General features: G+C 56.1%; 3 protein-coding genes across 7 annotated transcripts; 2 read left to right on the plus strand and 1 right to left on the minus strand.

Moving 5' to 3' along the window:
- Window positions 1-1841: 1841 nt before the first annotated feature.
- Tsen34 (tRNA splicing endonuclease subunit 34) lies at window positions 1842-6779 on the minus strand. Of its 2 annotated transcripts, none has more exons than XM_027921526.3 (5): window positions 6590-6779; window positions 5676-5922; window positions 5286-5529; window positions 4905-5162; window positions 1842-2121 (listed from the first exon to the last, which is right to left on the minus strand). In XM_027921526.3, the coding sequence occupies exons 2-5, from the start codon at window positions 5916-5918 to the stop codon at window positions 1934-1936; spliced, it is 933 nt and encodes a 310-aa protein (XP_027777327.1). In that variant the 5' UTR covers window positions 5919-5922; window positions 6590-6779; the 3' UTR covers window positions 1842-1933. The 2 variants fall into 2 exon arrangements, with proteins under 2 accessions (XP_027777327.1, XP_027777328.1); XM_027921527.2 differs by lacking the exon at window positions 6590-6779 and adding an exon at window positions 6343-6478.
- A 1188-nt stretch (window positions 6780-7967) lies between these two features.
- On the plus strand, window positions 7968-17648 carry Mboat7 (membrane bound acylglycerophosphatidylinositol O-acyltransferase MBOAT7). Of its 4 annotated transcripts, none has more exons than XM_027921518.3 (8): window positions 7984-8443; window positions 9056-9134; window positions 9228-9357; window positions 9891-10017; window positions 10830-10989; window positions 12171-12531; window positions 14161-14337; window positions 16662-17648. In XM_027921518.3, the coding sequence occupies exons 2-8, from the start codon at window positions 9059-9061 to the stop codon at window positions 17047-17049; spliced, it is 1419 nt and encodes a 472-aa protein (XP_027777319.2). In that variant the 5' UTR covers window positions 7984-8443; window positions 9056-9058; the 3' UTR covers window positions 17050-17648. The 4 variants fall into 4 exon arrangements, with proteins under 4 accessions (XP_071460850.1, XP_027777319.2, XP_027777321.2 ...); XM_027921520.3 differs by having other exon boundaries at window positions 7984-8241; XM_027921521.3 differs by having other exon boundaries at window positions 7984-8232.
- Window positions 17649-17738: 90 nt separating this feature from the next.
- On the plus strand, window positions 17739-27113 carry Tmc4 (transmembrane channel like 4). Its single transcript, XM_027921516.3, has 15 exons — window positions 17739-18030; window positions 18736-18949; window positions 19226-19371; window positions 19488-19720; window positions 19858-19979; window positions 23168-23315; window positions 23817-23984; window positions 24204-24367; window positions 24558-24684; window positions 24908-25005; window positions 25280-25463; window positions 25730-25860; window positions 25951-26106; window positions 26726-26804; window positions 26902-27113. Exons 1-15 carry the CDS (start codon window positions 17952-17954, stop codon window positions 26998-27000), a joined length of 2148 nt encoding a protein of 715 aa, XP_027777317.2. The 5' UTR covers window positions 17739-17951; the 3' UTR covers window positions 27001-27113.
- Window positions 27114-27158: the final 45 nt, after the last annotated feature.

The raw sequence follows: 27158 nt of genomic DNA on the forward strand, positions 1-27158 counted from the left end.
CACCCCAGCCCATGGTTCTTGGCTTGGGAGACAGTCTGTCACTTGACCCACAGTCCAGGAATAAAACCTCGTGTCTGTCTTCTAGTGTCACTTACTGCCCCACTTCTCTCTCTGGTCCTGACCTGTCATGCCCCTCCTGCCTCCAGACTCTGCCCTGTTCCCTCCCTTGGCCACACTCTAGCGCAGCTCTCCCATGGAGCTTCCTCCCTGTGTAAAGTTGCACCTCATGTAATTTTATTTTATTTTATTTTATTTTTTGGCACTGGGAATTGAACCCAGGGGTGCTTTACTATTGAAGTACATCCTCAGAATTTAAAATTTTGAGACAGGGCTGGGTTGTGGCTCAGTGGCAGAGCGCCTGCCTGGCATATGTGAGGCACTGAGTTTGATCCTCAGCACCACATAAAAAGTAAATAAAATAAATAAAGGTATTGTGTCCATGTTCAAATAAACAATATGTAGAACTTTTTGTTTTTGTTTTTGAGACAGGGTCTTGCTAACTTGCTGAGGCTGGCCTCAACTTGTGATCCTCCTACCTCAGCCTCCTGAGTCACTAGGATTACAGGTGTGCACCACCTCACCAGCTTCATGTACTATAATTTATAATGCCATTCCACCTATCAGGGACATAAGAGCCATTTCCAATTTTCCCCTATTTGAATACTGCATGTGTACATTTGTTTTGGATTTTCTTTGGGGGGTGGTACCAGAGATTGAACTCAGAGGCACTCAACCACTGAGCCACATCCTCACATCCCCAGCCTTATTTTGTATTTTATTTAGAGACCAGGTCTCACTGAATTGCTTAGTGTCTTGTTTTTGCTAAGGCTGGCTTTGAACTTGCGAGCCTCTTGACTCAGCCTCCCCAGCCAATGGGATTATAGGTGTGTGCCACTGTGCCCAGCTTGTTTTGGCTTTTGTTGGTGCTAGGGGTTAAATTCAGGGCCTTTTGCATGCTAAGCATACACTTTACCACTGAGTTACACCCCCAGCCCTTTATATTTTGAGACAGGGTCTAACCTCAGGTTGGCCTTGAACTTGAAATTCTGCCACCTAGTCTCCTAAACAGCTGGGATTAAAGGTTTATGACACTGTACCTGGCTATAAACACATTTTTTGTATTAATTTTTGTAAAATTTGTGTTACAAATCTCAAATACTACTCAGGCCATGAGAAAGAACAGTGCATCCCATTTAGAGACAGGGTCTTGCTAAGTTGCTGAGGCTGGCTTTGAACTTTTGATCCTCCTGCCTCGGCCTCCAGAGCCACTGTGATTACAGGCATGTGCCACCGCACCCATCACTCCTTTTCTTCACATGCATCTGGAATGTCTGTAGAAATCTTTTCAAGAGGAAGCTGAGGGCTGAGGATATAGAAAGACCAGGGGAACACCCAGCCCAGCAGCCTGCTAGCCACAAGTCCCTGGCAAGTCATTTCCCTCCTTTCTCCCATCTGCACATGCAGCTGAATGTACCCACACCTCTAAGAATGCTCATCAAAAACTTGACTCTTGAGCTGGGATTGTGGCTCAGCGGTAGAGCGCTCACTTAGCACGCCCGGGTTCGATTCTCAGCACCACATAATAAAAAAATAAAAAGGCATTGTGTTATTGTGTTGTCCATCTATGAAAAAGATTCTCTCTCAAAAAAAAAAAACTTTTATTCAACAAGTTTATTGAAATCTGCTGGGGCCTAGGCACTGTAGAAAACAGATCCACCCAACACAGTCACTCTCAAGAAGCTCACAGTTCAGACATGGGTAACTACAAAACGACACAGCCAACAAGTGCTTGAAACAGGAAGAACCAAAAAAAAAGGATTAATGTTCAAAACCCTGGGATCAGAGACTAACCATAGAGAGAGCATGAGCCTCCATGGGGGGGAGGCCCAGGAGGTTCCTGCAGCTGTCAGCCACACCCCTGGGTCTCTGGTGCTCACTGCAGGCTGGCCCACTGCAGGGAGGTGTAGGCCACCACACCATTTCGGTGTGGAGAACACAGCAGGAGGGTCTTTCTGACACTGGTTCCAAGGCGGCCGGCAGAGACCAGATCCTGGAGTGGGATGGGGTCATCAGGGGCCCAGCACTGGGCAATGTAGTGGGCATGGAAACGGAGTGGGTCACCTGCAGGAGAGAGACAGGCACATAGCAGTTCCAATGGCAGAGAGTGAGGACACATTGGAACAGACATGGAATCACGTCAGCACTCCCTACAAGTACCTGAAACACATACTCTTGGACCCAACTATTTCACTTCTAAAATTTTTTTCTTATAAGTACAGTGGCACTGAAATAAACCTAGCAAGATGATCAGTTTGTCATTACCTGAAATTACTAACCAGTGGAAACAAACCACAGACTTGAGGTATATCCATGAAACAACACACAGCTGTTACGATTGAAAGACCCTGAGCATTCCATGTTGGTTATCTCCACCACCTGGCTCCTATCACTCTACCCCAACACAGGAAGCAGTCATGGGGTTTGAAGAGCACTGAAGGGTTTGGAATGAATTATGTCTTATTTTTATTGTGACCAAGGTTCATTTTATGCAGCAAGTTGAGGGTAAATGCTATCCAAGCACTAGACAGAAACTTGGCAAGTATAAGGAAAGTAAAAAAAATGGTTAATATGTAGTTCTGTGAGTTTCTAAATAAAACATTTTTTAAAAATTGAGGTACTGGGGCTGGGGTTGTGGCTCAGCGGTAGAGCGCTCACCTAGCATGCACGAGGCCCTGGGTTCGAACCTCAACACCATATAAAAATAAATAAACGTGTACAACTAAAAATAAAAAAAAAAAAAATTGAGGTACTGAAGAAATATATGATATCCACTTAAGCAAACATGATGACACATACTTAATTGTAAAGTATATTCTGGCCTTCCAATACCTTTACATTTGCACACTAAAAGCAAATATTGATAATCTCACAATTAAAAACAAACAAAAACTTTAACCAGGCCTGTAATCCCAGTTACTTTCCCATCCCCCATCCCCGCCCAATGACAGACAATGTGGAAAATGGTCACTGACTCTGAGGGAGACAAGAAGGAGAGGAGCAAGTTATCGCACTGTGTACAGCAGCATCCTATGTTAAAAAAAAAAAAAAAAACAGTGATTGAATATGTCATGGTGTGGCCTGAGAACCAGGACCAGTCAGTCAAAGCCATGAGGAACTCAAAAAGACCATACCAATAATTTCTGAGAAGTGACTCCAGTCAGCTAAAGGATTTTACAGTAGGATGGAGCAATAAATAAATGGCATAAAATAAAAAGGGCTGCAGTTATAACTCTGGTACAGCACCCCTGGGTTCAATCTCCAGTTAACACACATACACTGGCATAGGAGATCCACACAATTTTCCCAAGAGCTAGTTTAATGGGCTGTATTCACACGTGCAACTCTGCCATTGCAATAGCAGCAGCATGGCTGCCCGTGAGCCAACAAGTGGGCCAGCGGCTTTGTCATCCAGCTACTTGGGAGGCTGCAGCAGGAAGACTACAAGTCCAAGACCAGCCTTGGCAATTTAGCAAGATCCTGTCCCAAAATAATTTTTAAAAGGGGGCTGGTGATGCAGCTCATGGCAGAATACTAGCCTAGCATGTGGAAGACCCTGGGTTCAATCCCTAGTGTCACAAAATCCTAACAAGAAAATTTAAGAGTTACAAGGTAGAGCACTTGTCTGGCATGCGTGAGGCGCTGGGTTTGATTCTCAGCAGCTCAAATAAAAACAAAACAAAGGTACATTCACAACTAAAAAATACTAAAAAAATGCTTTAGTTTCAAAAATGGTGGGCCAGATTTGACCTCAGGCTATAGTTCCCCTAGATTAGGTGACTCTGAGAAAATAGAATAGGAATTTGAATGGGGCACTCCACAGAAGAGCACATGACAGACACCACAAATCTACAAGGGAAGGCTATCCACCCAAGGGGACTGGCCTTGCATCTCTAAAATTTAAAGCCCAGTGGTCAGCTGGTTTCAACAAGAACCTAGCCAGAAGCCAGGCACCCTTCGGGCTGTCATGATACCTTAACCAGCTGAGAAAGGAGCATCGAAATGCTTAAGATGTTAACCCCAAAACTGTTTTTCTGGAGGCTTATCATCTTTTAACCTCAGAAATGTTTAGAAACAAGTCTATAAACATGTAAGGGATTCAAACCTCAGGTCACTTAGGGACAAGGACACACTGCCTATGTGGTATACTGTATTTAAGACATGCACCCAGAGAGAGCCACAGTTTTCAAGGTTATTTAAGTGATATGTATGTGCCGACACAACTTACCACAAACACTTGTCTACAACAACTGCTGGTCATAAGCATACGTGGACCTACATCAGTCTCTGATAACTAATGCTGCGTCCCTCTGACAACCACCTGTTATGTGTAACTATTAATTTTGGGGGCTGTTTTTTAAATTCTTCAATATGATGAATAATCTTGCAATGAATACTCTTTTTAATTTTTTTGTAGTTGTAGATGGACAGCATGCCTTTATTTTATTCATTTATTTTTATGTGGTACTAAGGATTGAACCCAGTGGCTCACATATGCTAGACAAGTGCTCTGCCATTGAGCTACAGCCTCAGCCCCTCAGAATGAATATTCTTAGGTGTTTTGTGCATATTTCTAAATATTTCTGAGTGACTCCCCTGGGTTATAGGAAGTAATTAATAAGTCACGAAACTGTTCTTGTGTGTGTGTGTGTGTGTGTGTGTGTGTGTGCGCGCACTGAGGATTAGAACCCAGGGCCTTGTAACGAAACTCTTCTACGGGAACTCCCAAGAGCTCTCTGTCCTGGGGGTTTCAGAGGCTAAGACAAGGAGAGACAAAAAGTAAAAATGCAAAATACATTGAGATTGTGAGGAAAAGCAAGCCATCGGCGCTCCCAACCCAGGCTCACCAGGATAGACGAGGAAGTCACCCCCGAACTTGCCAGCAGCACTTAGGAAGAAGCCTCTCTCCCACAAGTCTTTGTAGATCCTGTAGCGCAACTCATGAGCAGGACGGCCAGCATGGGGCCAGTCTTTGGACTGGACGCGCCAGTCCAGAGGCTTAGCCTTAACAGGTCGAGGCCTGGCAGTGGCCAGCTGGACCAGCAGGGCAGATCTGGGCAGGGGGTCTACCCCATCAGAAAGCCCTGGCTGGGGAGAGGAGGAAACTGGAGAGGTGTAGAGAAGTTTTGTGAATCCAAGGGCAAAGTGCTCCCACTCCCAGAGAGACCCAGCCCAAATTCCCAGAAGCTCCCTCTACCCCTTCCTTGGTCCCTGGACTCCAAACCTGCCTGCTTCCTCCTGCTCCCCCGAAGCCTGGCTATCTCCAGTCTCCTTCCCTTCAGCAACCTGGCTCCCGGGGGCCTGCTGGCTCTCGCAGGACCCCGAATTCTGTTCCAGCTTCTGCTTCTTGGCAGCCTGCCCCTCTGAAATCTTCTCCAGCAGCTCCTGACGCCGGGTCTCACGGGCCTCGGCTGCCAAGGCACTTTGCTCCTGGAAGCTCTGCTCTTGCTGGCGTTTGAAGGATGCCAGAGCCTGCGAGGTAAGCGGAGCTGGAAGCCGCGGACCCAGGCCAAGCCCCGGCCACCTCAGGCAGCCGGGATTCCCGCTCCCTGCACTCTCCCAACCGCCTCCCCAGAACGGGGTTCCCAGGCACCCCGCAGCCAGGCGCCAACACTTACGAGGCCGTGGCGAGCGGGGTCGGGGCGCGGGACGCTGACCAGGGTCACGGCGCCGATCTCGGCCAGGAGCCGCGCCTCTTCGGGCATGAGCAGCAGCGGGAGGCCCAGGCGCGAGTTCTGGCGCGGCCCGCGGGGCAGGGCGCCCACCGTGCGGCCCCCGACTCCCAGGCGCTCCCGCAGCGCCTGCACCGCCTCGGCGCCCCACACCAGGGAGCGGCCGTTCTCCACCTCCACCACCAGCATCCTCCTGCGGGGCGGGAGCGCGGTCACCGTGCGGCCGCGGGGCCCGCCCGGGGCCGGGAAGGGTGCCCCGGCTCAGGACCCGCTAAGCCGCCTCCAGGCCACGCCCAGCGCCGCTGACAGCAGCGGACCCCAGGGCAGCCACCGGGGCTCCACCCGGCCCTTGGGCTCCCGGTGGCGCCCGCTCAGCCAACGCTACTGCGTCTGCCATCGCGCCTCGCGCCACGAAGAAACAGGCCGCAGGGTGACTCTGGCACCGCCCCCTCGCGGAGCGGGCGTCAGGCGTCGCAACCTCCCGTTGTCAGGGGGCCGCGCAGGCCACACCTTCTCCCGGCGCAGGGACCTCGGCTCCTCCCCTCCCGAGCCACCCCGGTTTGGCTTTGCGGCCCGCTCGCTCCCACTCAGACTCCACGGGATCGAACCCCACCCGCTCCCGAACGCAAGATGTTCGGCGTTCGGGTGTTCTCGGCCGGACCGACTCCACAGCCCCGCGCCTTCCCGGCGCAGGCGGGCCGCGTTCGGGCCTCGGAGGCTCCCGTCAATCCCACAGCCCGTGGCTCCACCCCCAGCCGCCACGCGCCCCACTTCGGAGAGTTCCCGCCCTACGGCCGAACCCTGCAGCCTCAGGTCCCGCCCCCTGGGCGCCCGCCGTTGGCTCCGCTGGGCGGGCTCACCCCACTTGAGAGCGCTCAGTCAGCGGCTTGCTTTCTCTGAGAGTGTCCCACTGTCCTGCGACAGAACCAGCTAATGTCCTCGTAAACACCAACTTGGCCGAGGCGGAGCTAGCCCCTACGTAGTGCGCCGCGCAGGGCTTCCTCCAGCCCCTAACACGCCGACTGTCTGCGTCACTTTCGTCATCACGCCACGTCAGCGGAGCGGGAAGCCTGGGGGCGGCCCAGTGAGAACTGTGGCCGCGCCTCCTCAGCACCTCGGTCCAGCCCTCAGCGTGCCTCCTGGGACCCCTGGTATTCTGCAAGATTCGATCTTGGGGCTCTTTACCCTGGCTCCGCCCCCTAGGCACACAGGTCCTCTGAGGCCCGCCCCCCTTGGGCCGCTTTCACCCCGCCCCTTTCTAAGTGAGGGGATTCATCTCCTCTTTCATACTGCCTATGGCCCCGCCTTCTTACCTTAAAGGAGGCTCAATGCTCTGGGAAGCTGTTGGCTCCGCCTGTAATTAAACCAAGGTTACTTATGTTGTAGGGACAAATGAGGCAAGGCACTGAAGACAGCAGCAAACAGTTTTATTTGGCTGCAGCCAGGTTCAGAGGGCACAGCTTTTGCTATAATCAATCATTACCCTGAACCAGGAGTTCATGTAGTTTCAGAGTTTTACACCCAGCATGTAAGGGGAGGGGCTCAGAAGTTCACAGTCTGCAGAAGTTCACATAAAAGCAGCTTTTTCTTTCACTGTTCTGGGCAAGTTAACCCTCCAAGGACCACACCTGAGAAGGGGAGAGCTTCATCTCCCCTTTCTTTCCTCCCCCTGCCAGCTGTTACCATGGAGCCCAGTTGGTAACTCCTCTTATCCTAAAAATGTAGACATCTCTGTGAAGCCCAGCGGCCTTATTTGTACATTTCTACAAACTACTATACTGCATATGTTTGTGAAAAACTAGTAAGGGGTGTGCAGCACCTGGACTGCTGATATCTTCTCGGCCAGTGGCCAAGTAAACAGGACGACTCGAAAATAGGAAGTTTATCTACATTGGCCTCTTTTGCAGAGACTCTTTTGCTGACAGTCCTAAAATCAGCCATGGTGAAGATTTCTGGAGAACCCAGTTAAGACTTTTCTGTGACAAAAAGAGGTGCCACTTCGCTTATACCTATTTTCTCCAAGTAAACCAAGGCTTATAGCCCTGCCTGCGTGGGAACTTAGGTACTTGAAGGGTGCCTAGGCGTGTGACCCCGCCCACATCGGAGCAGATCCTTTGCCCCCACGGTTTCCCAAGTAAGCCGTGTCTATGGCCCCTCCCACATCCGGTGGCCTTTGAGGCCCGCCTATGTTGGAACAGTGACTTAAGTGCTTGGCAAGCTCTGAAGTAAGTCAAAGCGTGTAGCCCGCCTACATCCGAACGCTGCTCACGTATTCGACTATCTCCGATGTAAGCCGAGGCTGTGGCCCCGCCTCCAAACGGTGGGCTCAAGCTCCCGAAGAAATCCGAGGCAGAGGCCCCGCCTCCTCCGGAACTCCGAGCTCCTGACCCCGCCCACCCGGGCCCCGCGCTGGCTCCTCCCGGCTCCAAGCTCCTGGCCCCTCTTCTCCGAGCCAGTGGTCCTGCCCATTCACGTACTGGTGCTCGGCGCTCGGGTCTAGCCGGTCCGTCAGGTTGGCTGCTTCTGCCTGGTGCTCCCAGTTTCCTCTCTACCCAGCCTGTCCAGCGCCCGGCTGCCGCGCGCCCCAGGCCTGGACCGTGAGGCCCGGCCGGCCCAGCTGGAGCAGGCGGCGCGGGGGCTTGCTGTGCGGGGAGGCGTGGCGGCGGACGCGGGCTGGCACTGCTCGGTCGCCTGCAGCCCCGCGGGCATTTCAGGTGGGCTAGGCTGGGGGGGACCGGGTGGGGACGCTGCGGGTTGGCTAGTGGTGAGGTGTGGGAACCGCGCTGGAGTGCGCCGGGCGCTGTGGCGTAACCGCCTGTAGCTCTACCCGAGCGCCTGGGACGGGCTCGGCTCAGCCCAGCTGCGGACGGGCCTGAAGACCTGCAGGGTCTGCTCTGGAGGAGAGGTCCGAGATCCAGAAGAGGTGGAGGGCTGGAGGCCCGAGCTTCTCTGGGTGCTGTCGGCGGAGAGGTCGGGGTTCTTGGGTCCTCGAAGGGGGAGTAGCTGGGGGATCTGGAAAACAGTCTAGAGGGTTCCCGGGTCCTCCAAGGAGGGGATGGGGGGTCTGCATGTACAGGCTCTGAAAGAGAAGGAGTATGGAAGGGGAGCTGCGTCTGTGTTCTCAGAGAAGGGATGTCTTTTATGTCTGAGTCCTAAATGGGGGTGGGGAATAGGTTTGATTTCTGCGTTGGCCAAGGAGAGGGGTGGGGGCTGGATTCCTGGATCCTAGGAGGAGGAGTAGCACAGGCCTGGTTTCCTGGATTCCCTAAGAAGAGCTGAAGGCCTGGGCTCTCACCACAAGCCCTTGCCCTCTATCCCTCCCCCAGATCATGTCACCAGAAGAATGGACTTATCTGGTAGTTCTTCTTATCTCCATCCCTATCGGCTTCCTCTTTAAGAAAGCTGGTGAGTCAGGTTCCCTCCCCAGTGTAAAATAAGGGGGACGGGAGGGGGACCCCCTGGAAGGTTCCAGGCTTATGCTGTCCCTTTTCTCTGCAGGGCCTGGGCTGAAGAGATGGGGGGCAGCAGCTGTGGGCCTGGGACTCACCTTGTTCACCTGTGGTCCCCATACTTTGCATTCTTTGATCACCATCCTTGGGACCTGGGCCCTCATTCAGGCCCAGCCCTGGTGAGAACTGGGGGAGGGAGGGCAGGGAGAGTGGGGGTGTGGAGGAAGCCACTTGTTTCCTCTTTGGGTCTTTCTCAGCTTCTGCCTCCAGCTCTGGATTTCTCCTCTTTATCTCTTGTTTCTCTGTCATTTGTCTCATCTTTTTCCCCTTTTATCTTGTCCTGCACCTTGTCCCTGTGTGTTTGCCATAGTTCTTTATGTCCATGTTATGGCTGGACATGCCACCACTCATAGTCATGCATAGCCACCCCCCTTCTTCCTCATCTTGAGCTCTGGATCTTGGTGATGAAGAAAAAATGGAGGACTGAAGGTCTTCACCCTGCAGATTCTCTCAACCCTTCTTCATTCTTCTCCGAGACTGTGCAGTTCCACATGTTGCCTCTTCCATCCCTGCATCCCATTGTCCAGTCCTCTCTCTGTCCTCTCCTTTTTCGTCCCAGTAGGGAAAGGTGGGGGAGGATATGTGGATAGACTCTGGCAAGAGGAAGACAGAGGCCCAGGTCCCTGCCCACACTGGCTTCTCCTTGCTCCAGCTCCTGCCATGCCCTGGCTCTCGCCTGGACCTTCTCCTATCTCCTGTTCTTCCGAGCCCTCAGCCTGCTGGGCCTGCCCACTCCCACGCCCTTCACCAATGCCGTCCAGCTGCTGTTGACACTGAAGGTCAGACTTGGGGCTGCATTCTCCCTCCAGCTTCCTTACGGGCCATTTAACCTCCCTTGCTTCACCTCCTCCTCCCATCCATGCCAGTGGGGGTGGGGGGTGGGATTTTATTTCATCCAAACCCCGAGAGTAGGACTTTACCTCTCCCTAGGGATAGGGTTCCCTTTCACATACGCCCCAGCAGTTCTTCACTTCTCCACTGTTCTGAGGTAAGGAAATGGCCCAAGTGCATCAGCAGGAGGAGCGATTTGGCACTTGGAGTGAGCCTGTCCAGCGTGCTTTGCCAGCAGAGTCTCTGTAGCAAGCCGTGTTGCAAAGGAGGGATTCCAGCTCTGGGGAGGAGGTACCTGGCCCAAGGGCACAAAACTGGGATAGCCATTCTGACTCTTAACCACCTGGGCAAGTGGACAAAAGCAAGACTACCACGCCCTACCTCAGGCCTTTGAAACCCTGGGAATCAAGTAGTAGCGTGTTTCACTTTGGAGGTGTTAAATTTGAGATGCCTAGGAGACATCCAAGTGTAAATGGCAATAGGCAAATTACCGGAGAGGTCCAGGGTAGGGGCTGAATTTGGGTGTCATTAGCATACTTAAAGCATGGATTCAAATGAACCATAGAGAAAGAAGAGGAGGCCCAAGATGGAGCCGTGGGGATCACTGCCAACTGGAGGTGTTTCCCACCTCTCATGCACAGAGCTGCTGGTGGCGGGGACCTCAGCCCACTGTAACCCCCCAGCCTACCTTGCTGCTGAGAGTGGCAGCTTAAGGGAAATGGATGTGAGGAGAGCTCAGCTGCTTGTTCCCTTTCCCCAGCTGGTGAGTCTGGCCAGTGAGGTCCAGGACCTGCACCTGGCCCAGAGGAAGGAAATGGCCTCCGGCTTCAGCAAGGGGCCCACCCTGGGGCTGCTACCCGATGTGCCCTCCTTGATGGAGACACTCAGCTACAGCTACTGCTATGTGGGAATCATGACAGGTGAGTGGGCCTACCCTGCACATTTGCTTGTCCACCGCGGTCACCCGATGTTCCTCTCTCCACCCAGAGTTTATTGTCTCTTCTGTGGCTCCATCTGTGACTGACTCTCACATAAGACCAGAGCTCTTATAGGTAGATGCTAATGGTTCTGAGCCTGCAGGATTCCCTACTTTCCTCCTATGATTTATTGAGCTAACAGAGATCAAGGGGTTAGGCCTCTTGAAACCTCATGTTTCTTTTTTTGAGAATGTATTTTGCTAAATTGCCTGGAAAGGCATCAGACTTGCCAGCCTCCTGCCTCAGTCTCCTGATCAGTTGGGATTGATCACCCCTGATGTTTCCTGCATTCAGGGGACACGTATTCAGAGCTTAGAGCCATTTTCAGTTTCAGAAAGCGTTTCTTAAGAATGTTTTCCCAGTTTAGGGTTAGTGAGCTGTTGTTCACACGTTCACCCACTTGAAGCACACAACTCACAGGCTGTTGGTGCAGCCATGGAGTTGTGCACTGCCACCACTGAAGAACAGTTTCCTCGCCCCCCATCCATCCATTTCCGCATGCTACTAACTGACCTCTGTTTCTATAGATGTGCCTGTTCTGGACATTTCTTGTAAATGGAATCATAACACGTGATCTTCTGTGAACACACAAGGTTTTCCACACCTGTCCTTTCTGTTAGTCCCACTGCTGCTTCCGAGGCTGCCACCGTCACATATGAAGAGCCACGACTGTCTCCACTTTCCTTTACTGCCCCTCTACACACCCAGCCTGCTCAGCAGCCAGAGGGAGCTTGTGGGGTGCTGGGCAGCCCCTGTCCTGTTGGAGGGGCTACAGTGGTTTCCTGGAGCTCCGGGTGAATCCATGCTCTCCCTGCCTGCCTTGCCTGGGGAGCCCCTGCCAACCCCCCCCCCCCAACCCCCAGTTTATTTTGGCCATTGCTTTACTTTCTGTGACTCACTGATATGGAGATCACCCCATCTTGAAGTCCTGCCCTCCTCTGTCTCATTCCCAGGATCTTTGTTCCACTCTGATCTGTCCCTCCTTCTTTCTCTGGGTCCCCGGTCCTCCTGTCTCTGCTGCTTGTCCCCGTCTCACCCTGTCAGCCTCCTCCAGACTTGAGCTCTTCCCCTCGCCAGCCGCACACAGCACGAGCGTCTGACCGCTGCCCTCCCCACCTCCACAGGCCCGTTCTTCCGCTACCGCACCTACCTGGACTGGCTGGAGCAGCCCTTCCCGGAGGCCGTGCCCAGCCTGCGGCCACTGCTGCGCCGCGCCTGGCCGGCCCCGCTGTTTGGCCTGCTCTTCCTGCTGTCCTCCCACCTCTTCCCGCTGGAGGCCGTGCGTGAGGACGCCTTCTACGCCCGCCCGCTGCCCGCCCGCCTCTTCTACATGATCCCCGTCTTCTTCGCCTTCCGCATGCGCTTCTACGTGGCCTGGATTGCCGCCGAGTGCGGCTGCATTGCCGCGGGCTTCGGGGCTTACCCCGTGGCCGCCAAAGCCCGGGCCGGGGGCGGCCCCACCCTCCAATGCCCACCCCCCAGCAGGTCAGGCAGCGGGAGGGAGGCTTCCCAAGACCCAGCAGGCCCCACCACCAAGGGCTGGCCCTGCCCCTAGCAGGGAGGAGAGCGGGGAGCAGGGGCAGGGCCACCACTTGTGTGTAGGTGTGTCACCCCTGGCAACCCAGCTGCCTTCCCTGTTGGTAGGGAACTGTGTTCCTGGTACCTGTGGATTGCCCCTTGTTGCAAGTGCTTGCCACCCTCACTATGGTGAATTGCTCTCCGTTGCTAGGAGAAGGAAGACGCTCTCTTAGCAACCACATGCATCCTTGTGTTGCCAGGGACATGTCACCCCAAGAACCTTACCAATCCTGGTTACTGAGGATGCCATCCTTTGGTAGGGGCAGGTCATCCCCTGTTGCTGGGGAAGCAGGATCCCTAGAACTGTTAGCCCCTTCAGGCCAGAAGGCTTGCTTTTGTGGCTACAGAACCTGCCACCCAAACTGCCCTGTGTTACTAGCAGCCATCACCTTCCCGTGGGATGTCATCACATAGCAGTTCAGTTGCCCTGTTTTCTAAGGATCTAGAATCCCTGACTGTACTGTCCTGCTGAGGACATACCATTCCCAACAACCTCTGGGGCCTTCCTCCTGCCGCAGCCGAGCTCCCACCCCATAACTGTGGATTGGCCCTGTTGCTAGTGGTGCTGCCCCTGCCCCCAGCACCACCGTTGCTAGGTGAGTCATAGAGGCAGAAACTTGTTGCCAAGGAAGTGCTGCCCCCATAGGGAAGTGGTACCCCTGGCATCGGGGAATGGCCCTCTGCTCCTCGAATCCATGGTCAGCCTTCTTGGGATTGGGGCTGGCAGCAGCCCTCTGGTATAAATCATGAACCACCCCTTGCTGGGTTTGTGCCCCACAAGCAACCATCCCTTTCGTGGCACTCCCATGTTCATTTACTGCCACTGCCCTGGTAACCACCCGTGGACTGCAGCTGCTAGAGAGGAGGTGCCCCGAGCACAGGCCAGAAGGAAGGCTTTTCCAGATCTGCCAGGCCCCACTTCTAAGGCAGCTCTGTTCCCGTCATCAAGCCACTGAGGGTTCAAATGGGATCCTTGGTACCAATGACCCGGAAGCCACTGTATTTCTGGAGGTGACACTTCTCGAACAATTACAGAGACCAGGAAGAAAGTCCCCGTTTAGAAGCTTTTCTAAATAGCCTGGGCCTTGTTGCTAAGGAATGCCTTTTCCCTAGCAACAGGGATCAGTCAGAGTCACAGGGCCTAGAATGTCTCCCTAGCAACCCTGAACCACCTTTTAGGATTCTTCCCTAGAAACTACACTGCCCCACACTTCAGGAGGGACCATATTTGGAAGCTTCTCTGAACATACTGAGCCTGGTTGCTGAAGGACTTGTGGCTCAGGCTTTTGGTGGCTGTGGTAGGCCTCTTGGTTACCAAGAGAACCCTGCTGTTGGTGAACACTGCCCTGTCCACCCTGCTCTCTGGAAGTCTCCCTCTGGGCTGTCCTTCCCTGTGGTCGTAGCAAGTCTGACAGCCAGAGGGCTATCGCTGGTCCAGAATCCCCTCCTTAGCATCTGGGGCTGGGACAGGAGCAGGCACCCGGAGGGGCCTGGCTGAGCTGCATGTCTGTCCCCACCCTCACCCTCCACCCCCAGTCCGGAGAAGGCGGCTTCCCTGGAGTATGATTTTGAGACCATCCGCAACATCGACTGCTACAGCACAGATTTCTGCGTGCGGGTGCGGGATGGCATGCGGTACTGGAACATGACAGTGCAGTGGTGGCTGGCGCAGTACATCTACAAGAGCGCACCTGCCCGCTCCTACGTCCTGAGGTGAGGGGCCCTGCCCAGCGCCAGGGCCAGTGCAGAGACTTCCCAGACAACCCCTGTCCTGAGGCTCATGGAGCTGTAGTTCCTCAGGCGTGAGGTCCTCATTGAATAGCAGCAGTGGCCTGGGTCCTGCAGGCTCAGGGGCCAGACTTTGCCACATCATGGCGCTGCAGATCACTGAGAAGACTCCAGGGAGCAGCTGGCCACAGTGTCCTAGGCTGTTAAGTGGGGTTAACCTGTTAACCTCCATCACAGGCTGAGCGGTCAGTGGGGTGCAGTGTGAGGCCTCACGGGGGTGCTTGCCGTGTAAGAGCCGTCACTGTGTTCCGTCTTTCTGATATTTCTTCTTGTGCTCTTGGATCCCAGAGCCCCCTGCGTGGCAGGCAAGCACGCTGCTTCTGAGCTGCATCCCCAGCCCTCTCCCCGTGTTTCCTGAGACTGCTAGGCACATTATCTCTAGTCATCAAAGTTCCTATCTCCATCTTAAGGAGAAGGGACTAAGGCTCAGGGATACTGGGTAACCTCCTGAGTCTCACTCGCCTCCCCTGAGATTCCTGGGGTTAGAATGCGCTGTGCTGTGTTCTCCTGGTGCAAGTGCTGATGGCGCCTGCCTGGGTGTGGTCAGACTTGGGAGTTCCAGGTCTACTCCACCCCCAGCACAAGCGAGGCCCTGGTTTGATCCCCGGCATCACAAAAAAATCAGTGGACAGCTCCACTGGGGCCTCATTTGGAGGGAGCAGAAGGGGAGCAACGAGGCTGATCCGAAGCCCTTGACTCTCCAGGTGGGGCCAGTGAAAGAGCTGGGATCTTCCGTGGGGGTCAGTGGCCAGGAAGTACGTAGACTCGAGGGGGAGTCTAGGCTTGGGCACACCGCGTGTCCAGCAGGAGGAGAGAGTAAATGAAACCTGTTTCCCAGGTTATGAGTTTGGGTGCCTGAGGGTCCAGAAGGGCCCTTCCTGAGAAGGGGAGCACCCTACAGGGAGAAGTTGCAGCAGTGGGTGGGATGAAGAGACAAGACTTGGGTTTGGTGTCATTGACCTTGAGATGACTCAGATGTTCAGCTGGGGTCACTGGATAGGCAGTTAGTCATGGGATTCTGGCACTTAAGAGAAGAGTGAATGTTGAGTGTGGTCAGTTGCAGGTGATGCTTATAGCCCAGGGCTGCCTCTGCAGACCAGCAGTTCTGAGGGGGGTGGTTGTGCCATGGCTGTGGCAGTGTGTGGTGCATGCTGTGGGTGTTGCTGGGGATGGAGCCTGGAGTGGGGGTGGACCAGGGACACCCCTGAACACCACAGTGCAGGAGATGCCTCACACCCCCATGCCCGATGGCAGACCGCTGTTCTGTCATTAGGTGATCTTTGTACCTTAAACATCTAGTGTGTCAGAGGAACAAGCCCACAGGCAGGAAAGACCCTCCTGAGGCCACAGGTATGGCAAGCCACTGATGGAATTGGAGTCGGGGGGTGACTCTTCTTAGCACAGGCCCCCCGCACACTGGGCAGGTTCTGTCTCTGTCTTCTTACACACACGGCCGGGCAAACCCTGGGTCTGCCAGGGAGAAGGGGATCCTGGCTGGAGGTCTGAGTCCTCATGGGTCAGCGTTTACACTCCTGAGTCCCTAAAGCAAGAAGGGGCTGGAGTCTTCCACTTCTAGGTCCTCAGAGAAAGGAGCGGGTGAGCTGGGTTCCCAGATCAGAAGTGGAAACTCCTGGGTCCCGAGGGAGGAGGGACAGGCTTCTGAGATCCTGGCCTCCTGGAGGAAGGGGGAGTTGGACATATAGATGGAGGACAGCCAAACACTCCTGGTTTCCTGAGGAAGGCAGGTTCTGTCAGAGGGGAACACACGGCCCTGGCAGTCCAGGGGCTGACTCTGGGTCTCCTGGGCTGGGCAGCAGCTCTCGGGCATTCAGGTGCGCCAGCACCACCTGAGGCCTTGGCTCGCTGGCAGTGCCTTCTGGGCCTCGTGCCCAGGTCCCTGTGGTGTGGGGTGGGGCAAGGATCACCAGGTTCCCAGGTGTGCTGAAGCCAGGCCAGGGACCTGCTCACTGGGAGCAGCACCCTGCCAAGGAATGGGACTCCTTGGCCCTGAGGGAGGAAGGCTGTGAGCCAAAGACGGTAAAGGGCAGCATATGCCTGGGTTACTGGGTGCGGATGGGGCAGGTGGGGCTTCAGGATTCCCAAAGGAGACAGAATCCATAGCCTCCTCTGCCTTCAGGAGCTGGGGACCAGGACCCACGGGTCTGAGGGAGGGGGTTGGGGTTGGCCCCCTGGGTCCTGTGGGACTGAGGCTGTGGCTCCCGGGGCCTGACTTCCAGCCTGTTCCCCAGGAGCGCCTGGACCATGCTGCTGAGCGCCTACTGGCATGGCCTGCATCCTGGCTACTACCTGAGCTTCCTGACCATCCCGCTGTGCCTGGCCGCAGAGGGTCGCTTGGAGTCGGCCCTGAGGTGGCGGCTCAGTCCCAGGGGCCAGAAGGCCTGGGACTGGGTGCACTGGTTCCTGAAGATGCGCGCCTATGACTACATGTGCATGGGCTTTGTGCTCCTCTCCACGGGCGACACGCTCCGGTACTGGTCCTCCATCTACTTCTGCGTCCACTTCGTGGCCCTGGCCTGCCTAGGGCTGGGGCTAGCTCTGGGTGGGGGCAGCCCGAGCCGGCGAAAGGCAGCACTCCAATCCTCTGGCCTTGCCCCAGAAAAGCTCCGGGAGGAGTAAGCGGCCAGCACCCCCAATGTGGTGGTGTCCAGCTCTGTGGGCCAGGCCGGCGCCGCCCCTCCTGGACAGCCCCCAGTTGGCTAGGAGCCTGGAGAGGATCCTCTTTCCCAGCCATGACCCTGCGCCCGCTGCAGCAGAGCTGCCCTGCTCCCTGTGCCTGCAGCAGGCCCCTCCTCCCTACCCTGAAGTCAGGGCCCTGTCCAGAGGCGGTCTCCAGCCCTGGCTGCTGCTCCAGCCTGCAAGTGTTCAGAGAGCCGCGCTTCCCCAGAAACAGGGCGAGGCCAGGGGCCATGTGGCTTCTTTGATAGATTCCCGCTGGGTCCTTGGTGTGGGGCAGGAGTTTCAGGGTCAGGTTCTGGGGAGAGGAAGCCCCTTCCTGGGTCTCAGTCCTCCTGTGTCTCTTTAGAGCAGTACTTCAGGGTGGAAAGGAATGTAGCCTTCCATTTCCTGCGGGGGGCTGAAGCACAGGTGGCCTGCTGGGGACTCTGCTCACGCAGCGGCCACCTCAGGGCCCGGCCCACCTGCCACCCTGTTGTCATCCCTTGGCCTACAACAGGTCAGAGTGTGTAAATCTTTCCCAATAAAGTGTGGCACAGGCATCTGTTTGTGAGAGTATCTGTGGGCAGTAAACCCCTGGGGACACTTAGGACACCTAGTGCCAACAGGAAGTGCCACTGCTCCACCTCCCAGGGCAACTCTGGTGACTGCCCGGCTCCAAAAGCCACAGGGTCTTCATTTCCCAGCAGAGCCTACAGCAGTCGCCTTGGGAGTTCCTGAGAACTGCACCCTGTCCCTCCTGGCCACCTGGTGGTCAGGCGTGGCCCTGACGTAGGGCCCTCCCTTACCTGGGCAGTCCCCGCCCAGGGAGCCAGTAGAGACGGAAACGCTGCAGGCTTGGCGCCATGGAGGAAAACCGGACCTGGGACCCTGACGCCTGGGGCTCCTCTGGGGAGCAGCCAGCCCCTCAGAAAGCCAGGGGAGGTGGGAGAACTGGGGGTGCAGGTCCACCAGCCTCAAAGCCAGGGGGACTCAGGAGGTGGGGGCCCTGGTTTCCTGGTTTTCAGGGCAGAGAGAAGAGGGGAGAAGAGAACTGGAGAATTCTATCCCTTGTTATGAGGAGGAGGAGTTAGGAGACCCAGGCTCGTGGGGGAGGACGGCCAGAGTCTCAGTGCCTCAGGAGGGGACAAGTTTCCAAGCTCATAAGTAAAGGAAAAGGAAGTTAAGCCTGGACCCTGGGCCTGAGGGAGGAGGCTGGGCCTGGACCCTGGGTCTGAGGGAGGAGGCTGGGCCTGGACCCTGGGTCTGAGGGAGGAGGCTGGGCCTGGACCCTGGGTCTGAGGGAGGAGGCTGGGCCTGGACCCTGGGTCTGAGGGAGGAGGCTGGGGCTGGACCCTGGGTCTGAGGGAGGAGGCTGGGCCTGGACCCTGGGTCTGAGGGAGGAGGCTGGGGCTGACCCTGGGTCTGAGGGAGGGGGCTGGGCCCGGACCCCTGGGTCTGAGGGGGGAGGCTGGGCCCGGACCCCTGGGTCTGAGGGGGGAGGCTGGGCCCGGACCCCTGGGTCTGAGGGGGGAGGCTGGGCCTGGACCCCTGGGTCTGAGGGGGGAGGCTGGGCCTGGACCCTGGGTCTGAGGGGGGAGGCTGGGCCTGGACCCCTGTGTCCCCCCAGCCTTCTGCTCTCCTGCGCAGGCCAGTCCTTGGCCGCTGTGCTGCACCAGCTCCCCAGTGCTGCTACCCTTCGGTACCGTGGCCCTGGGATGCTGCCCTGGGGGACACTGGAAGAGGAGGATGAGGATGGAGAGAGGAGCAGGCAGGCCTCTGCAGAAGCCAGCCAAAGCGAGCTGCAGGACCCTCGCCCGTCCCGGGAGTTGCCGTGGCCCATGCAGGCCAGGAGGGCTCACAGGTACAGCCGCTCTCCCTGAGCCCTTCCTCGGGCACTGACTGCTCCTTGCCCCCAGCAGCTGCCCCCTGTCTTTCCCTGTGGCTCCCACACAAGCACACGCGTCCCTCAGGAGCCACCCGTCGTGACTCCTCCCGTCTCCCTGCTCTGCGTGGGTCGGGTCACTTCTGTCCCCTTGCCACAGAGTTTTCTGGGAGCCAGCACAGCACAGCACCTTTGGGTGTTCCCAGTCTGTGCTGACTCGCCCTTGGTTCTCGTCTCTGTCTGTTTCCCTTCCAGAAAGAGCCAGGCCAGGGAACAAGTGGCCTTGGGCTCTGGACCGAGGACTGCCCACTGGGCACGGCTGCTCCCTCGGTCCAAGGAGAAGATGAAGGAAGGCTTGCGCGGCCTACAGCCCTGGGCCTGGACCCTGAAGAGGATCGGGGGTCGGTGGGGCCTGAGGGGGAGGGCTGGGGCCCCACCCCAGGTCTGAGGGGGGAGGCTGGGCTGGGCCTCTGGGCCTGAGCTGAGCAGGAGGAACTGAGCCCCTGCCCCCCTGCAGGCCAGTTTGGCGGGGGCACCGAGTCCTACTTCTCCCTGTTGCGCTTCCTGCTGCTGCTCAACGTGCTGGCCTCTGTGCTCGAGGCCTGCATGACGCTGCTGCCCACCTGGTTGGAAGGGGCTCCCCCCGGCCCTCCCGGCCCTGGTACCTCCTCGCCCTGCGGCTCCTATAGCCCCCACACCCAGGGCCTGGTCTCCTTTCCCACGCAGCTTTTCAACCTGCTCTCTGGAGAGGTAGGTGGCTGGGCTCCGTAGGTCCCACCTTCGAGCACTGGTGTTCCTGTGACTTGTATCTATAGCCCTGCCCCAAAGGCCTGGCTGCCTACTTCCTGGGCCCTGCCTCCACCTTGACCCCGATCTGCCCCTCACAGGGTTACCTAGAATGGTCTCCTCTCTTCTACGGGTTCTACCCGCCCCGCAAGTACCTGGCCGTGACCTACCTGTGCTCTGTCTTTGCCATGGGCCTCATCTGCCTCCTGCTCATCCTGCACCGGTCAGTTCTGCCCATATCCTGATACCCTGGACAGGAGGGGAGTGAGTGGTGGTGGTCAATGCCCTCCTCAAATATCCTGGCTCTCGCTCTGTGCTCCTTTCTGAGTTGAAGTCCGTTTTAAGATGCTTCTTGTGCACATAGGCTAGGGACACACAGGAGGTGGCGGGTCCTTGCCCCAGCAGGCTGGAGGCCAGGGGGAGGGAGGAGGTTAAGTAAGCACGTGTATTTCGTGCTTTCTGATTAGGATAGAGCTGTATAGACTACAAACAGGGCTGATTTCACTCATTCATACTCTGTGCCAGGCAGTGTTCTAAATGTTTGGACACATCACTAAGGAAAACAGACACAGAGTCTCATCGCAGTGGCACTTACGTTGCACTTGGGGGATAGGTAAGGAGCGCGTCACTTGCACAGGCTGCTGGAAGCTACTCAGGGCCAGAGCGAGGGACATCCCAGTGCTGCCTGGGCCAGGCTGCTGTACTGCAGGGGGTCAGGGAAGCATTGTTGAGAACACAGTGTTGAGAGGATGACGCTGAGGAAGCGAGAGTTTCAGCCAGGCAGATACCTGGGGGAAGATCTTCCAGGCGGACCCAGGGCCAGAGCAAGGCAGGCACCAGCCCGGCAGGTCCTCGGACAGAAGGCCATCCCGACCTGAGCCAGGGAATGAAAGTGTCCCCCTGTGGGCTTGTGGAAGAGAGGGAAGGAGGCAGAGAGAGAGAAGGGGAGGGAGGGAAGGAGGAGTGAGTGAGGGGAGGAGGTCCATTAGGAGGTCACTGCCAGAGTCCAGGTAACAAGCGATGGCACAGACCACCATCTGATGGGAGAAGCAGGGTGGTGACAAGGGGTCAGTTTTGGAGTTAGTTTTAATCTTTAAAAATGCCACAAGTATTTAAAAGTACACAAGGAAAGGGTTTGAGTTTCCACTGGTATCAAGAAAGAGATCAGGAGCTGGCTGATGGCACACACCTGTAATCCCAGCAGCTCAGGAGGCTTAGGTAGGAGGATCACAAGTTTGAGGCCAGCCTCGGCAATTTAGTGAAGCCTTAAGCAAAAGATTCTGTCTCACAATAAAATAACTAAAAAGGGCTGAGGACGTAGCTTCTTGGTAGAGAACCTCCAGGTTCAATCCCCAGCACCGGGAAAGAAAGAGAGACAGAGCGCGGGTGCTCCTGTAACCACGCCCTTCTGTCACACCGCCCTGTGGCCTGGTTTTCATCTTGTTATGCTGGATGTATTTACAGGGGTTCCTGATTGACTGTATTAGGGGTGTGGTTGAAATCAAAGTCCAGAAGGACTCCCTGTTGACCCACACACGGCAGGGTAGAGGTTGAGATAGACGGGCCGTACAGGAGCTGTAGCTTCGGACCCAGTGATTTTTGAGGTGCCTTTTATTTTGATATTGTGGGGGGAATGGGACCCAGGGCCTCATGGATGCCAGGCGACACCCCCGAGCCACATCCCAAGCACCAGGTGCCTTTCAGACCCAGTGTTAGGCATGCAGTTGGATATGTGGGTTGGGACTAGAGTACACACTTGGGACTCTGGCATTCAGGCAGGACAGGGAGACCCCCAAGGAAAGGAGTGTGTTCAAGAAGGAAATCAAGGACTTAAAAAGAATGGAGGGGCTGGGGTTGTGCTCAGCGGTGGAGTGCGCACCTGGCATGCACAAGGCGCTGGGTCGATCCTAGCACCACATAAATGTAAAATAAAGATATTGTGTCCACCTAAAACTTAAGAATAAACATTTTTTTAAAAATGGAGTGTCTCCTGTAAGCTGGACACTGTGGCCAGGCATGGGAGCCACCCAAGGGTCCCCATCCCTTGCATGCTTTACAGCCCAGCCCGGGAGGGGAAATAAAGAGTGGGACAGATGTGGAATGAGCAAACATCAGTAATTTGAGTTGGGGAATGACCCTGTATAAAAACAGGCTGCATGGTGTGACAGCAGGAGCCAACAGACTTCTGTAAATTAGCGAGTACGCATCTTCATCTTCGAGGGTCACGCAGTCTAGTCCCAACTAATCTTGGCCATCATAGTTTGTGAGGGCAGCCATAGGTGACATGCAAATGACTGGGTGTGGCTGTTCCAATATTTACAAAAACAGGTGTTGAGTGGGATTTGACACAGGGGCTGCTAACCCCTGTAATAGAGAATGGCAGGGGACCCTCATTAGATGCAGTTGTCAGCACAGGCTTCTCTGACTGGGGAACCTGTAGATGGGCCCTGGAAAGACAAGGAGCCAGCCAGCTGGACAGCCAAGACTCCAGCATTCCAGGCAAAGCACACTGCAGTGCAAAGGCCCTGTGGTGGGAAAGATGTTTGGGTTTGTCTCGGGAAATAAAAAGCCAGTATGAGGAGGAGGAAGAAGATGGATGAGGTTTGAGTTTCAAAGGTAGGTGAAGTTGTGGACCCTGGCTGGTTATGCTAGGAAGCAGCCTGAATCTTACGAGCGGGGAGAAGTTACATAATGGGTTTTCAATAGCCAACAGCATCTCTTTTGCCTAAAAAAGGAAGTCCCAACCAGCTGAAAAACAAAATGAGCTGGGTTTGGTGGTGCACACCTGTAATTCCAGTGAATTGGAAGACTGAGGCAGGAGGATCACAAGTTCAATGCCAGCCTCAACAATTTAGCAGTACTGTCTCAAAATATAAAAAGGGCTGTGGGTGTGGCTCCATGTTTAGGCACCCCTGGTTTCAATCCTGGGTTAAAAAAAAATACACCCAGAGAATGGCTTCTCAGCGGTGCAGCCTTCCTGGCTGTGCATGGGAAAGGTGAGGCTGAGGCCAGCGGGGTGAAGGTGGATGTGGGGTTGGGTGTGGTTTCTGTCCCTTTCTCTGGTTCTCTGTCCCCTCCCTGGGCCTCTGTGCCCTCTGTCTCTTGTGGTCTTTACCTCTACCCTCTCTGGGCCTCTGTCTCCTTCCCAGGTCCCTTCCTCTGCTCTCTGGGACTCACTCTCTCCTTCTGTGTCACTTTTAGTTGTCTGTACCCCACGTTTCTCTGCACCTCGTGGCCTTTGGTTCCAAGGACTATGTGTGTTCCGCCTCTTTGAGTCTTTCTCCATCAGGCGGAGTTTGCCAAAGACCTTAGAGTTCCTGTTCCATTTGTCCCATTAGAGGGGTGCCCTGGGACCCCCCACTCGTGGCTGTTCTCACACCCAGTCTCGCGGGTCTCCTCTCCCCTCTTCAGCTCGGTGTCGGGACTGAAGCAGACCTTGTTGGCTGAATCCGGGGCTCTGACCAGCTACAGCCACCAGGTGTTCTCAGCCTGGGACTTTGGCCTCCGTGGGGACGAGAATGTGCGGCTGCGCCAGGGCATCATTCTGTATGAGTTGCAGGTGCGCTTGAGGTAGGGCAGGGGCCACAACTCCCTAAGGACCGAAGGGACCGAGCTGAGAAGACGCTGGGCCTAACCCTGTGATAGGGCTTTTGGAGAGAAGCGGGTCGGAGATTCTTCTAAGGAGGGAGGTCGTGGGTATGGCAGGGCTGAGGAGCATGGTGTGACAACAGGGTTGCCTGAGGCTGAGCCGTGCAGAAACAAGTACCCAGCAGAACAGGACCGGCCTTGAGGTACCTGGGTTCAAAGTGGCCTGGTGGCTTGGCCAGAGCGGGCGCGGCTTGGTAAAGCAGGATTGGAGCTCCAGGCAGGAAGTGCAGGGCGGGAGTCTTGAGAGGGGGCCTGAATGGTCCTATGTAGGGTCAGGAGTGGGTGGAACGGGGACAACAAGAGACCCTTAGCTGGTAGGTGAGGAGTGCATCCGTTCAACTTGAGGAGGGGCTCTGGGCAGCCCCCAGAACTGAGGAGATGGAGCCCACGGGAACGTCTCTCCTGGCCTTAGGTGGAACTGGAGGAAGCAGTGGTGCAACGCCAGGCTGCAGCTCGGACACTGGGCCAGCAAGCCAAGGTGTGGCTGGTGCGCGCGCTGCTCAACCTGCTGGTGTTGGCGCTCCTGGCCGCGGCCTTTTACGGTGTCTTCTGGGCCACAGGATACACCGTGCAACTACAGGTGTCAAGGGTCTTGGGGAAGGAGCGCCCCAGGGTCCTGGAACCTACATTTCCAAGGATGGAGGGCTGTGGGAGGGAACCGAGGTCTAGGATTCCTGGAATCTTAGGAGCACAGGGGCGGAGGAGGTGTTTGGACCCTGGACTCAATGGCCCTGAGGGAAGAAGAGGCTGGGGGAGGCCCTTAGGCATGGCTCTTTGCTTGGTTTGTCCTCCTTCCCAGGAGATGTCCCTTGTCCAGCAGACCCCACTGCTAAATCTTGTAGTGAATTATCTTCCGTCCATCTTCATCTCCGTGGTCAACTTCGTGCCGCCGTTTGTGTTCAAGCTGATCGCCCCACTGGAGGGCTACACTCGGAGCCGCCAGATCGTTATTATCCTGCTCAGGTTCCAGCCTCCTGGGATGGGCTGGGGGTGGTGGAATGGCAGCGGTCAGGTTGTTTGGCTCTGCAAATGAGACGGGGGAAATCCCACGGATGTAGGATCCAGGGGTTCTGGATTCAAAATCGGATCACACTGAGCCTCAGTTTCTTCATCTGTGACATGGGGAAAATCCTCCTCCTCCTTTGCCTTGCAGGACTGTGTTTCTGCGCCTTGCATCCCTGCTGGTCCTGCTCTTCTCCCTCTGGAATCAGCTCACTTGCGGGGGCGACGCCGAGGCTGAGGACTGCAAGACCTGTGGCTATAATTACAAGGAACTTCCGGTGAGAAGCTCCCGGGGCAGAAAGCGGGTCGATATGAAGCTTAAAATCATGGATCCCTGGAGGAAAGGAGGAGTGGGTGAAGGGGACCTGACGTCCCGGTTGGGAGGCGGGAGGAGCTTGGGTTGCTCTATAGGGGTGCATGCTTGGGAAAAAGGAGGACCCCGAGAATGCACCGGTAGCGCCCTACAGCCTGGCTATCTGCCGCGGCTTTTTCCTTTTTCAGTGCTGGGAGACTCGTCTGGGCCAGGAGATGTACAAACTCCTCATCTTTGATTTTCTGAGCGGCCTGGCGGTCACGCTGCTCGTCCGGTTTCCTCGGAAGTGAGAGCCCGCCCCTCGCCGTGGCTCCGCCTCTCCGGGAGCAGGCCCCGCCCGCAAGGCGCAGTACTCCCTGCTCGCCCCGCCGCTGGGGACCCGGGGCCCTGGCTTAGTGCTTAGACCCCGCCGCCTCGTGCTGGGGCGGGGGGGGGGGGGGGGGGGGGTGTTCCTTCCCTCTGACCCCGCCCCGCGCTCCTTTCCCATTGGTGGCTGAGACCTTGGAGGCGGGGAAACCTGCCGGCACGTCTCTCACCGCCTCGCCCCGCTCCCGCTGCAGGCTTGTGTGTGGCTTCTGTCCTGGTGCGCTGGGTCGAGTCGCCGGGACGCAGGAGTTCGAGGTGCCCGACGAGGTGCTGGGGCTTATCTACGCCCAGACGGTGGTCTGGGTGGGGAGCTTTTTCTGCCCTTTACTGCCCCTGCTCAACACGGTCAAGTTCCTGCTGCTCTTCTATCTGAAGAAGGTGAGTGAGAAGGACCCAGCCAACAAGTACTGGGACCACCCCGGAGGCTGGACAAGGGTGCCGGGTGCTCTGACTACTAGGTCCTGAGAAGAGAGCGCTGGAGGGCAGAAGAAGGGGTCTAGGGCATCCCGCCATCTAGGTCCCAGCCATTAGAATTCAGGTTCCTTGGTACAGCCTGGGGTGGGGGGCAGGACTCTAGGGTAGGAAAAAAGGATAAGTGAGCGACTCTTGGGTCTCAGAACCCCTTTTCCAACCTTCTTTGCCAGGTCACCCTCTTCTTCACCTGCTCTCCAGCCTCCCGCACCTTCCGGGCCTCCACCGCGAATTTCTTTTTCCCTCTGGTCCTTCTCATGGGTCTGGCCATCTCTGCTGTCCCGGTGTTTTACAGCATATTCCAGTGAGTGGGAGCGGTTCCTGCCTCCTTCTTCTACCCTCTCACAGGGTTCTGAGTCTGGTCCTATTGTGCCCAGCCTGTCTCTGCCTCCAGGATCCCACCTTCTAAGGCATGCGGTCCATTCCGGGATAAGTCATCCATCTGGGCCCAGATCCCTGAATCCATTGACAGCCTCCCTCAGACCACCCAGAATTTTCTCTTCTTTCTGGGGACCCAGGCTTTTGCTGTGCCTCTCCTGCTGATCTCCAGGTGAGGGGACACAGACTTCTAAGTTTGAATATGTGATCTGGGGTCCCATTACCTGTGTCCTCAAGATATCCTAGAAAGAAGGGACAGGGGTATGAATTCCTGAGTCTGAGGGAGGTGGGTTGGGGCCTGGATTTCTTGGTCCTGAGGAAGAGTTGGGGCTCGGTACTAGATTCCTGGGTCTTGAGAGGAGGAGAATAGGGTCTTGCTCTCCTGGGCGTGAGAGGAGGGGTGGGACCCTGGAGTCCTTGCTCCTAAGAAAGAGGAGGGTCTAGAAGACTGAATTCCTGAATCTGAAGGAGGAGGGGGTCTTGGAGTCTTCCCCCGCCCCTTCTTTTCAGCACTGGCATTGAACACAGGGGCGCTCTATAACTAAGCTACATCTCCCCATCCCCAGCCCTTTTTATTTGTGTCTCCCGAGTAGCTGGAATTGCAGGTGTTCACCACTGCATCCTGCCTAAATACATAGGTCAGGACGCGTGTCCGTGGTGGCTGTTCTGTGTTGCTGGGGATTCAACCTGGGGCCTGGCTCATGCGTGCCAGTCTCTGTTTTTTAATGAGACATAGGGTGAAGATAATCTAAGAGAGTTTCTGGAGATGTTTCCATTCCTTTCTCCCTTAGCATCCTGATGGCGTATACCGTGGCCCTAGCTAACTCTTATGGACGCCTCATCTCTGAGCTCAAACGCCAGATAAAGACGGTGAGCCAGGCCAGTCCCTGGGAAGGGCTCCTCGGGGACATGGAAAGTGCCATGGGGGAGAGAAGGTGTGTCTCATCTTCACCTCTCTTGACCCCAGGAAGCGCAGAATAAAGTCTTCCTGGCACAGCGGACAGTGGCAATGAGCTCCGCCAGAGGGGCTTCGACCAGCGTGTCTCGGGATGACGTCCCACCGTGAGGCCCCAGACATTCCCCAGCCCTGTCCCGAGATTTCCAGAGCTTCCGCTGCCAAGTACGGACGGTCTAATTGAACCTTCTGATCACTTTAATAAACAGGGTTGAGGCTCCTGAGCGCTCTTTCAAACCAGAGTCCTGAAGCCTGGGGTAGGGCTTTGC

Source organism: Marmota flaviventris, chromosome 18, assembly GCF_047511675.1.
Source record: "Marmota flaviventris isolate mMarFla1 chromosome 18, mMarFla1.hap1, whole genome shotgun sequence".
NCBI classification, from domain to species: domain Eukaryota; kingdom Metazoa; phylum Chordata; class Mammalia; order Rodentia; family Sciuridae; genus Marmota; species Marmota flaviventris.